Genomic DNA, 12,541 nt, shown 5'->3' on the forward strand with positions numbered 1-12,541 from the left:
AAAAAGTAAGGGGAAATGTGTGTGCGTCTTATGGAGCGAATGCAGGCTGCGCAGCTATCCCAGAAGCCAGAACAGCAAGAGGGATTGCTGCTTTCACTGCGCAGCGATCCCTCTTGCTGTTCTTGCTTCTGAGATTCAGAATATTTTTTTTCTTGTTTTCCTCCTCCAAAATCTAGGTGTGTCTTGTGGTCTGGTGCGTCTTACAGAGCGAAAAATACGGTACTTAAGGGAGTAACACAGACCAAGTCAGAGCATTCTCAGAAATAAAGTTTTATTTTTTTAAAGTACAAAAAAAATGGTAATTGAACAGTGGAAAACTTTCCAGGAACTGAGAGGGAAAGAGAAAGAAGGGGCTGTACAACATGACTTTGGTATCAAGAGGCAGAAGGAAGAAGACGATTAAAGTCTGAAATGTAGTCAGAGAGAGGAGAACTTCACCAATCCTTTTCAGTTTTGTCGGAGAATGGGCACCAGGGTCCAAGGATATGAAGATGAGCATCCAACACGACCCTGGCTGGGATGTCTGCCAGAAATATAACATACTTTAAAGAACTGAGACGTGGAGACTCAAATAGGGGCAGGACCATTATAGGAAGGGAGGGGCTTGATGGATATGAAAGGATGATGTTGGAAGAGTGATTTCCAGGTTTGAACTAAAAGAGGTTTAATGCTTTCCAGTACTACTAATATCCTACTCTTTAATTAAGTAGGCAATTGATAATATTGGACCTCAAGGGAGCTTGGACATTTGCCTCCTCAGGAGGTCCAAGTCTAGCTGGGTTGGGGACGTTTCTATGTCAATAGAGAATTTTGTCAAGAAACCTGGATTTTGCCCTCTGCCTCTTGATAAATTACTTCCCGCTACATTCAAACAAAATGGAAACTTTATGATCCAAGGTTCCAAGGAACACCAACTTGAGCTTCTGGCAACGCCACATTTTGCTTGCTTACATGTGTGTGTTTCACATCTTTTTTCTACCCTGGGGAAGGAGGAAGGGAGTGGCTTTGTGGGCTCCTAGATTGCAGTTGAATAGCCAAACTGTAGTTTCCATTTCACAGTTGCAACCTCTTTTTCAACAGGGTGGCAAGATCCCTATCCGATGGACAGCACCTGAAGCTATTGCCCATCGAATCTTCACCTCAGCCAGTGATATCTGGAGTTTTGGCATTGTCATGTGGGAGGTGCTGTCCTATGGCGACAAGCCATATGGGGATATGACCAATCAGGAGGTAAGAGGGTCAAGGGAAACGCTTATTGAGCAAGGAAACCGCCTCCTGGATTAGCAGAGCTGGAGCTGAACTAGAATAGATCATAATAAAGAATAAAGAACACGTTTCCAGATTTCCCCATGGCCGAAAATTCCGTTTCCTACTTTCCTGAAGGGAGCAGCCATAGTTGGGCAGCCAATTGAGATCCATTAGTCATGAGTTTCAGTACATTAACCAATTTGATTAAATCTGCATAGGAGAAAAAACAATGGGTTGCGTCCAGTGCTCTGCCAGCATAAATCTGGGGGTGCAGTAGGGCTTCTATTTCCTCTTCTCAATACACTCCCAAATCCACTTTGGAGGATCTCCCAACCCACTGAAGTTGATTTTGGGGGCATGCAGGGGCTGGAGGGGGCATGGGTGGCTCTGTGGGTTAAACCACAGAGCCTAGGGCTTGCCAATCAGAAGGTTGGCGGTTCGAATCCCCGCAACGGGGTGAGCTCCCGTTGCTCAGTCCCTGCTCCTGCCAACCTAGCAGTTTGAAAGCACGTTAAAGTGCAAGTAGATAAATAGGTACAGCTCCGGCGGAAAGGTAAACAGCGTTTCCATGCGCTGCTCTGGTTCGCCAGAAGCGGCTTAGTCATGCTGGCCACATGACCCGGAAGCTGTACGCCAGCTCCCTAGGCCAATAAAGCGAGATGAGCATCGCAACCCCAGAGTCGGCCACGACTGGACCTAATGGTCAGGGGTCCCTTTACCTTTACTAGGGGCTGGAGAGGACAGGGGACTTGTCTACTTTCCCTCTGCTCTTTCCAGTCACAGGTCCGTGCTTAAAAGCTCAGTGTCTGAGTGTGGTTTTGTTTTGCCCCAAGCTTTCACCTCAGAAGCCTGCTCTTTAGCGCTCAATTGGAGCAAATGTCAATTCGGGCTTTCTGTGGATTGCTGTTTGCTCTGAATGAGCTTTAAAGAGCTCCAGAGGAAAATTGTGTACTCGGACATAGTCCCTGAAAAAAGCAGAGAAAAAGTGTGAAGCTCTGGGAGGGAGAGGAAACTCTTGTTACCAGCAAAGCTCAAGTTTTGGATACGGCCCAGCAGTTTAGAAGGGAACCTCACACACTGCTTTCAAATGACATACATCTATCACAGTAGCAGCATCTCTCCTTTAAGAAGCATTTCTCCTTCTCAAAGATGCAGAAACAGATGCATTTTCTAAGATGCCACTCATCCATAACTTTTGCTGTTCAACTTGTATCGGAATTACTTTTAACAGAAGAATATGGTGACCTCCTTAGCTTATACGTTTTTAACAAATTAATCAAATGGATTAAATGTGGCAGTTCTAATTCCAAAGGATTTCCCAATATTTAGACATTACCCTCCTGAGAAAGTGGCCCTCAACTCCAGTTTCTTAGGTAGCTGTGTTCTAAGGAATGTTTGCCCTGTTCACAGTGATCTTGTGTTTTACCTGGAACAGGTGATGAAGAGCATAGAGGATGGGTATCGGCTCCCCCCACCTGTGGACTGCCCATCCGTCCTTTACGAGATCATGAAGGTGTGTTGGTCATATGACCGGACCCGGAGGCCCCGCTTCCGGGAGATCTTCGCTCAGCTAGAGCACTTCATCTCCAGTCCACATCTGCTTCGAACTGTAGCCGACTTTGACCCCAGGTAAGTGATATGCAGGGCAATATTTAAGGGGCAGAGCTGTGTAAATTTGTGTGCATGCACACGGGCACACACACACACACACACAAAGGGGAAGAATAAAAAAAAAAGCTAAATTCTACATGCGGTCTTACAGTGTTCTTGAAAGGCTTAGTTAGTTGTCAAACAAATCGGTTCCCGAACACTGCAAACCCGGAAGTAAGAGTTCCGGTTTGCAAACTTTTTTTGGAAGCCGAACGTCTGATGCGGCTTCCTTCCGCTTGAGTGCAGGAAGCTCCTGCAGCCAATCGGAAGCCGCGCCTTGGTTTTTGAACAGTTTTGGGAGTGGAATGGACTCCTGGAACAGATTAAGTTTGAGAACCAAGGTACCACTGTATTTATATATATTATTTGTTAGTCACTTTTCTTACCAAGTTAATTCAAAGTGGCTTTCATTAAAAACCAACATTAAAAACTTAAAAACACAAAGGGAGGACCAGAGGTCCCGCCCCACTAGAAGAGGCAATGCCACCCTTCAAATTAAGGAGCCAAAGCTCAGGAGGAAAGGATTTGCCTGGCACCTAAAACTGGATAAAGATGTTGCCAGGCCCAATTATGCATAGCTGGATAATCTCTTTTGTTTGGGCCTGGCTTATTCCCTGCATACTGAATTCTGTACACCCCTCGCATTCTGTGCTTTTGGAGCACGTCTGCAGAGTTGTTCCCTGCCCTTCAATGTGTTTGTGGCATCAGTGCCAGCCTGGGTTGCATCAAGTGCCACAGCAGCTTCTCCATGCTAGTCTATGGGATGCCATAAATGCCCCCTGGGTAAAGGGTAGACATTTCTCTCCAGCTCCATCAGAAGGGGGGGTGGGACGTGCTGGTCTTCTCATGAAATGCATTCATTTTAAGTGTCGCACCAGGTCTGAAAATGCCTATCAATCCCCAGGGTGACGCTCCGCCTCCCCAGCTGCAGTGGCTCTGATGGGATTCCTTATCGGTCTATCCCAGAGTGGTTGGAATCCATCCGCATGAAGCGCTACATCATCAACTTCCGCACTGCCGGCCTGAACACCATGGAATCTGTCCTGGAGCTTTCTGCCGAGTAAGCACTGGGCACCCTGAATTTGGGATTCTACTCTTCCAGGGCAGAAGAGAGGAGAGGGAAGGGAGGACATGCAGCTAGGTGCCACTGTACCTATTGCACTTCCCCACAGCATACAAAGACATTCAGGGACGTGGGTGGTGCTGTGGTCTGAACCACTGAGCCTTTTTGGACTTCCTTATCAGAAGGTGAGCTCCCGTTGCTCCATCCCAGCTCCTGCCAACCTAGCAGTTCGTAAGCACACCAGTGCAAGTAGATAAATAGGTACTGCTGTGGCGGGAAAGTAAATGGTGTTTCTGTGCTTTCTGGCTTCTGTCACGGTTTTCCGTTGCGCCAGAAGCGGTTTAGTCATGCTGGCCACATGACCCAGAAAGCTGTCTGTGGACAAACGCCGGCTCCCTCGGCCTGAAAGCGAGACGAGCACCACAACCCCATAGTTGCCTTTGACTGGACTTAAGCATCCACGAGTCCTTTTACCTTTACAAAGAAATTCATATGCACAGGATCAGCAAAAGAATCTCTCTATCTCTCTGCCTGTCCGCTGATTCCTTAACTACCAAGCTTGTACCCCTCTACAAGCACTTCTCATTATAGCTGTTCTTAGGGTTGCCAGCTTCTTTTCTCACCCTGCTCTCTTTTATCTGGGTTCCGTGCCGACATTGAGCAGATACCGCAGCCTTTCCTGGTGCAGAGGCTGAGTGACCAGGAAAAGGTTTCATGTGCTCACTTTCTCTGTGTTAAGCTATAATTCAAGGACGAGAGGAGGGCCAATAAAAGGCCAAAATCCTGGCCAGAAGATGGAGAGAGAGACATTCTCCTGCTGCTTGTAAAGACAAGAGTGAGATAGATCCTTCTATCTAGCTCATGATTGCCCAATGGAGTCTGTTGCTGTGGTTGAAAAGCAAGCAGAGAACCAACAGCTTAAGTCAGAGCATAATCAGAAAGAGTCACAGTAATGCCTTGTTGGAGAGCAGAGAATATGTGAGTTAAGAGGCCTGGTTAACCTTTGGCCTTCCAGATGTTGTCAGACTCCCAGCTGCTGTCAGGCCCAGATAGCATCAACAAGGGTGATGGGAGTTGAGGGTCTAACAACATGGGGGGGGGGGGCAAAGGTTCCTCAGCTCTGAGCTAGAGCCATCTCCATCACAATCTCATTTTGTATGTGGGCTGGTAGTGAGGCTGAAAACAAGGAGGGTGGTTCTTCCCCCCCTCCCGCCCCCCGCCTTCAGAAATGAAGGTGGTTTGAATAGGGCAATTTACCTATTCATTTACTCCCTCCTGCCTCACAATTGACTCTGGTGAAACAGGTTTTACAGTGGTACCTCAGGTTAAGAACTTAATTTGTTCTGGAGGTCCGTTCTTAACCTGAAACTGTGCTTAACCTGAATCACTACTTTAGCTAATGGGGCCTCCTGCTGCCTCTGCACCGCCGCTGCACAATTTCTGTTCTCATCCTGAAGCAAAGTTCTTAACCCATGGCACTATTTTTGGGTCAGCGGAGTCTGTAACCTGAAGCGTCTGTAACCCGAGGTGCCACTGTATAGGTTTCTGTAAGGCTTCAAAAATCTGCAAAAGCTGGCCAGAGAAGTCAGCATGATAAAAAAAGATCCTAGCAAAGGTTTACTCAAGAACTGATTTCAATGGGACCTCCTCCCTAGTGAGCAGGCATAGGATTCATTGGCGAGCTGGATATGTAAGAAATATTTGCAGAAGTAATAAGCATGGTCTTCTATTAAGAGCATAAGATAAAATCACTAACGCATACCAAAATACTGGACACATATGAAAATAATCATATGGAACCAAGGAATTAGCACCAGCATACCAAAATTCACATGAGACAGTTAAGATAACTGCTGGCATCCATTACACTGCTAAGGAATTGCTGCATTGTGTAAGATTGTATTTGTGCATCTTAGTATATTTAGTTTTACGGATGATATACTATGTTTTAGCAGAGTGACACTTTTGCAGGTTCTGCCCATAGTTTTGCGTTGTGCTTGCCGTCCTACAAATTCAGCTTCCTGAAGCTCTTTTATCACCTTCCCAGTGAATTAACATGTCTTTTTTGGGATCTGCCATAACACCTCCAAGCGCTCTAAAATATGTTGTCTGACTCCCAACTTGCAGAGAGTTTTGCCAGATCCACCTTGTGAGACAGCAACTGGAAATGGTGATATTTCTGAGCTGGGTCTGCGCCTTGAGCTCAGCTGAATTTCTAGGAATGGACTTTGGTAGGACACATAACAGGTGGTGGGGAAAGACCATGTTTGTTTTTCTTTTTAGTGTTTATATTATTAACTTGTAAGATATGGATTTGTGGTTTTTTTGTATGTTGGTCTTTGTGTTTTGTGTATTGTTATTTTTTGATATTTTTCATGTTTATGTGTGGAAAATACTAATAAAATTTATTAATAAAAAAAACCAACAAGTGGTGGGGAAAGGGGACAGAGGTTTCTTAAGGTGCTACAGCTTTATGAAACCCTCTGCTTGTCTAGCAGTCTCAATCTCTCTTCACCTGCTAAAGTAAAAGTAAAGGGTAAAGGGACCCCTGACCATTAGGTCCAGTCGTGGCCGACTGGGGTTGCGGCGCTCATCTCGCTTTACTGACCGAGGGAGCCGGCGTACAGCTTCCGCGTCATGTGGCCAGCATGACTAAGCCATTTCTGGCGAACCAGAGCAGCGCACGGAAACGCCGTTTACCTTCCCACCAGAGTGGTGCCTATTTATCTACTTGCACTTGACATGCTTTCGAACTGCTGGGTTGGCAGGAGCAGGGACTGAGCAACGGAAGCTCACCCCTTCGCAGGGATTCGAACCGCTGACCTTCTGATCAGCAAGTCCTAGGCTCTGTGGTTTAACCCACAGTGCCACCCACATCCCTCACCTGCTAAACAAGGCAGCTAATCTTTCTCCCCTCCTGTTTTTTCCAAGGGACTTGAAGCAAATGGGTGTGACTCTTCCTGGCCACCAGAAGCGTATTCTGTGCAGCATCCAAGGCTTCAAAGAGTGATGGGGTCTCGCATCACCAAGCTGTCACTGAACCCAACGCCACAGAGCCCAGCAGAACAAGGAGAAGAGAAGGGGAACGGACTGAGGCGATCTTGCAGTGGCGCAGCAAGCATTGGCCTGGGGCTCTGAGAGCTGATGGCAGAGTCTGCAGCATGTGCACCACCAGCATTCCTTGTGCCCCATAGCGCACAGGTTGGGACTTGCGCTTCCCAATGCAGAAAGCAACACTCCACGAGGCTCCCTGCAGATACTAACGCCAGAGAAGTGGCCAGCGCTTAAAATGCAAACTCCCTGCTTCTCTCTCATTTTCTGTCTCGCCACCTCTTGTTTAGTTCTTGTGTTTCTACTCCCGCAGCAGCCACTCTGCCCGTCGCATTTCATAGTGACTAAGGAAGCAAGGTGTACTTAAAATTATAAGCAGAGCTGAAACCATTCTGCCGGCAAAGCCATTATCTAGCAATAAGGGGTCCCTTCAAATGCAAAAGTTGTGCTTGAAGACTCAGGGATTGGGGAGGGGACTGGACTTGCCATTGTTTGCACAGTTCCTGGGGCCAAGACTGCCTACCTTGTACCTTAGCTCAGTGGCCTGGACTTGCCTTTATCACACAGCGTTAGATCAAATTTATATTGCTCCCCTTGTTGCTTATGTGTCTTGTTTTCTCTCCTGGAGCCCAGTCCTAAGAGCAAAAATGGCTTGTTTACAGTTAGGCACCACATACTCCAGAGAGCTTTGCTTCCTCAAGTTGAGGATGTTGCCTATATATATTTAAAATAGCAGGATGGGGAGGTCAGAAAGAAAACCCGGACCTGGGGTTGTGTGTTGTATATATGGTTTTGTAAATAAAAGTATCCAATCTGTGCCATGGCTTTTATTATATATGGATCAGCCCTTTATTAAGTCGGCTGTCTACTGGGTTCCACAAAACTTAAAAGCAGGACTTGCGGCCTTCTCAAAGGAGGGAGAACTACCTTTAACATAAAGTTACCCTTATAGGATTACAGCTTTTTAAAAACGAAACAAAATGATAGCTACCTTTGCTCCTTTTCAAAGAAATATTCAAGGTTAAGGAAAAGCATCTGAGTACCTTGGATAATCAGATGAAAAAGAGTGCAGAGATCCTTTACCTTTTAGTGGTTGTGTTGAAGAGAAAAAGTTAACAGCATTGTTTGTCATGCAAATCAAAGTGCAGAGCCCTGGACCTTTTCCCCCATCCAGCCAAGACATAACACAACAGCCCCTAGGCAAAGAAGAACTGGTAAAAAGGAGTCAAAATACATTTAAAATAAAGGCACTGTTACCATTTATATGCAAAGCACCAGTTATGTGCAGGGTGTGAGAGAGATGTTAAGAGCATAAAGAACCTGACATAGACACCAACTCTGTACTTACTCAGAAGTAAGTCACACAGTGTCCTGAAGGTTGAAGCCCTAAATTAGTGAGGACAGTGTTTAATGTAGTTCAGAAGCCAATGACCAGTTCCAGTTGCAAAGAAGAAATTTAAAGCACAGTCGAAGCAGTAGCCTTGTAGGGTACATAAGATAAGAAGGGAATTTAACAAAGCAGTAACCAGACTGTGTAACTGCCATACCTATAGGATCAAACTCTGTAAAGTCATATTAGGATAGCTATTCTCTATGCATCCAAGGAAAAACAAGAAAAAGGGGTAGAGGAGGGGTAATACTGTCTACTAGCGAATGATTTCCGGTTGAATGTAGATAATCGTTTACCAAACAGGAACTTACTGAACTGAACATATACCACATTTTTCACTCTATAAGACGCACCAGACCACAAGACGCGCCTAGTTTTTGGAGGAGGAAAACAAGAAAAAAATATATTCTGAATCTCAGAAGCCAGAACAGCAAGAGGGATCACTGTGCAGTGAAAGCAGCAATCCCTCTTGCTGTTCTGGCTTCTGGGATAGCTGCACAGCCTGCATTCGCTCCATAAGACACACACACACATTTCCCCTTACTTTTTAGGAGGGAAAAAGTGAGTCTTATAGAGCAAAAAATACAGTAACCTGCAGCATCTTCCTACAATGTGGCTGAAAACTGAGTCACATTCCTCCTCTCCCAGCCTTCTGATCAGGTCCAAAATGACACGTTCCTCAGAATTGCATGCCCACTGAATTAGTTTTAACAAGGGTAATACATAAAGGACTATAGTTCTATCACTTTAGAAATGCAAGCCATCCCAATATGGTACTGTAGCTTTTCAGTAGGCACTCTTATGGACTGGGCACTGATCTGGCAAGGAGTGGCAATGCCCATGCCCCATGGGCACTCCAATGTCCATTGCTTGAATCCTGAAATGCATTCACTGCTTTTAAGATGTGGTACTAATCAAGCTGCAAGAGTCAAGCAGCAGCCTAAGGGTACCATTTTGTACCATAGAACTGGTTTCTCATCACCTTGTCCATAAACATTATGCCCTACACTGTTGGACCTATAGAAAAATGAGTTTTCCACCTACTGAACTCCTCCACAAGTCTGTGAACTTTGAACCCTAGGCCGGGCAAGTTTGGGACGGTTTTTATATATTGATGTCAATTAAGAAAGATTGCAGAAACCAGATCTGCCCAATTTAACATACCCAGTGCAGTTGAACTAGAAAGGTCTTATTGAAACAGTGTGTCTACCCACCACCACTTACAGCTTAGGGACTCATCAAAAGCTTCTGCTGGACTAATGGGGTCAACTTGAAACAAGTACTATCCATCAGTACAAAAACTATTGTTATGCATGTTTACCATCTGCATAACTCTTCCAAAACTACATCTACTAACAGGACCTGAAGAAGAAGTTTGAAAAAGCCTACAGGGATCAGGCCTAGGGATCTTTCCTTCTCAAAAGATCGTGTCAGAGAGCAAAGTTCAGCTGGTTAAGTGTTAGCAGCATTAGGCCTCCCACTCAGCAGATGGCTTCTGCTATCAATTTCCTTCCCAGCCTCCAAAACAAGAAACTTGTCATTCAATGCGAACATTCATTTCCTCCAAGCTACCATTTTTTTATTTTTTATTGGCTGTATGGTTTCTTTTCTTGTAACCTTCAGAGTTATCTATGCTGAAGGACTCCAGATTAAGCAGAGGTATAATGAGCTGCCCAAAGAATGGGAGGACCACGGAAGAAACCTCCATCTCAAAGCAAAGTTGGAAGAGCCTGGTGGTGTGAGCCAAGGAGCCTTAAAAGAGGTGGGGAGAGTAATCTCACCCCTGCAGAGAGCTGTCTCCCGCAGCAGCCTTCAGTCGGGACACAGGCTCAGTGCATTAAAGTCAAGTTATCTGAAGGGTCTCTTCAGCTCCCAAGACGCAGGCAGCAACGAAACAAAGAGATCGAGGGGCTGCTGAACGAAACTGAACTTCACCTGAACAAACAAGCTAAACACTGTGCAAACATTTGCCAGGCTCCTCCACTTTGGACTTTTGCTATTTGTGTTAGATGTCAAGTACATGCAGAAGGTGGTGTGTGGCTTTGGGCTAGAGCACAGTCTTTTAACTCTTAAACTTCTCGTACCCAGATCCAGTACCAAAGACAGAATAAATTACAAGGAGGGCTGTGTGTGCTTGGACGTATATCTTAAATTCAATAGATGCCTGCAAACATGCAAAATATGCCTAGAGTGCAGAGTTTGGCTTTTTTTGAGTTTCTGAGTCTGGCATCAACGTCAGGAGATTTATAAACCTGTTTTTCTTTTAAAATAAACTGGGTCCTCGCAGAAAGCCCAATTCTGCAAGCTGTGTGTTTTCTGCACAAATGGCGAAAAAAAATTCAAGGGGGCGGGGCGGAATAAACATTGCCCTGGCTAAAATCAGTGCTACACTAGAGTCCACAGTTTAACAACATATACTGTTACAGGATTCTTAAAGCCTCTATGGAGACGGCAAGCAAATGTAGTCCTAGGTCAGCAGCAGAAACAGGCTTCTTTTAAAACAAAAAACAAGAGCCACTGGTGAGCTACTCTGCACTGCTGGAGTTCCGCTTTGTAGGGTCGTGCATGTTATAGCCCTCATCAAAACAAGGATACTTAACCCCCCCCCCCCCAATTTTTAAAGAATATGTAAATGGGCGATCTCAAACTATAGCACACTCAGTCACTCAAGTCCACTGATCAAGTATCAACTCAGTCATATTCCAAGTAGATCTACTACAAATCGGCATAATTCACATTTCTATTGATGAAAGTCCATCCAGTTCAACGCCCCCTGCAATGAAGGAATCTTGCCCAACGTAGAGCTCAAATCCATGACCCAAGACCAGGAGTCTCAAGCTCTACCAACTGAGCTATCCTGGGACTTAGTTATCACCCAAGGCATTGCTTTTTTAAAAAGGTAATGACATTTTCCGCCTTCCTTATCTTTAAGCCTATGACTATTCAGTCTGTATTCATTCAACTAGTGTCCAGACATTACCAATAGTAGTTTGGTGTTTAACTTCCCTCTCTCAGAAGAGGGAGTGGCCCTGGGGTTGCAGTCCTGGCCACATGTGCCACTCAGCAAAGCTAACCTGCTTTTCTAGCCCAGCAATGCTTCAGAGGGCTGGACGTGGACGTCAATCACAGCGGCTGAAAATCCTGAAGCACCACTTTAGCTAATGGGGCCTCTCGCTGTCACCATGCCGCCGGAGAACAATCTGTTCTCACCCTGAAGCAAAGTTCTTAACCCGAGGTACTATTTCTGGGTTAGTGGAGTCTGTAACCTGAAGCGTCTATAAACCTGAAGCATCTGTAAGCTGAGGTACCACTGTATTACTCAATGAGAGTAGGGGATGAGATGCAGCTGAGATCCACAAAATGACGACTTCTTTTGAAGATGAAGAAAAGAATGTACAGTGGTACCTTGGGTTACATACGCTTCAGGTTACATATGCTTCAGATTACAGACTCCGCTAACCCAGAAATAGTGCTTCAGGTTAAGAACTTTGCTTCAGGATGAGAACAGAAATCACGTGCTGGCGGCGTGGCAGCAGCAGGAGGCCCTATTAGCTAAAGTGGTGCTTCAGGTTAAGAACAGTTTCAGGTTAAGAACGAACCTCCAGAACGAATTAAGTACTTAACCCGAGGTGCCGCTGTATAGACAGGAAACACCACTGAGAACACTGCCAACAAACTGAGGAAGAGCAGTAGCAGGAGAAAAGCTTAGCAAGAAGCAGCAATTTTCTCTCTGCCAAATGATGCATCTAATTGGATACAGAGGCAAAAAAAAAAAAAAAAAAAGGATTGCAGAACTCCAGAAGGACCACTCCGAACAGAATGAATGGAGAGTAAAAAGGCAAATGGAAGTCAATGTAAAAAAGGGTTGAGTGATGTTGGGGCAAAAAAAAATCTTAACTTCACATATACTATTGAGCTGAACTGGAAGTGACAAGACCAGGAATGAGATCTTGGGGTCATGGTAGATAGTTTGATGAAGATGTCAACCCAGTGTGCAGTGGCTGTGAAAAGGCAGGATCCATGCTAGGAATCATTAGGAAAGAAAATCAGAGAACCATAGAATTGGAAGGGGCCTTGAGAGTCATCTAGTCCAACCCCCTGAAATGAGATGGAGGGAGAATGGATTCACTGCTGGGTAG

The 12,541-nt window shown here is 45.4% G+C and overlaps 1 protein-coding gene across 2 annotated transcripts in view; it reads left to right on the forward strand.

The window, feature by feature from the left end:
- EPHA1 (EPH receptor A1) overlaps positions 1-7,829 on the forward strand; it is a 79,982-nt gene extending 72,153 nt beyond the window's left edge. For both annotated transcript variants that reach the window (XM_083718628.1, XM_083718627.1), the window contains exons 15-18: positions 1,081-1,230; positions 2,684-2,877; positions 3,803-3,958; positions 6,893-7,829. In XM_083718628.1, the coding sequence (XP_083574754.1) occupies positions 1,081-1,230; positions 2,684-2,877; positions 3,803-3,958; positions 6,893-6,971 (579 nt within the window). In that variant the 3' untranslated portion in view covers positions 6,972-7,829. The remainder of the gene's footprint in view (positions 1-1,080; positions 1,231-2,683; positions 2,878-3,802; positions 3,959-6,892) is intronic.
- Positions 7,830-12,541: the final 4,712 nt, after the last annotated feature.

This window comes from Podarcis gaigeae (genome assembly GCF_964106915.1).
Source record: "Podarcis gaigeae genome assembly, chromosome: 17".
NCBI classification, from domain to species: Eukaryota; Metazoa; Chordata; class Lepidosauria; order Squamata; family Lacertidae; genus Podarcis; species Podarcis gaigeae.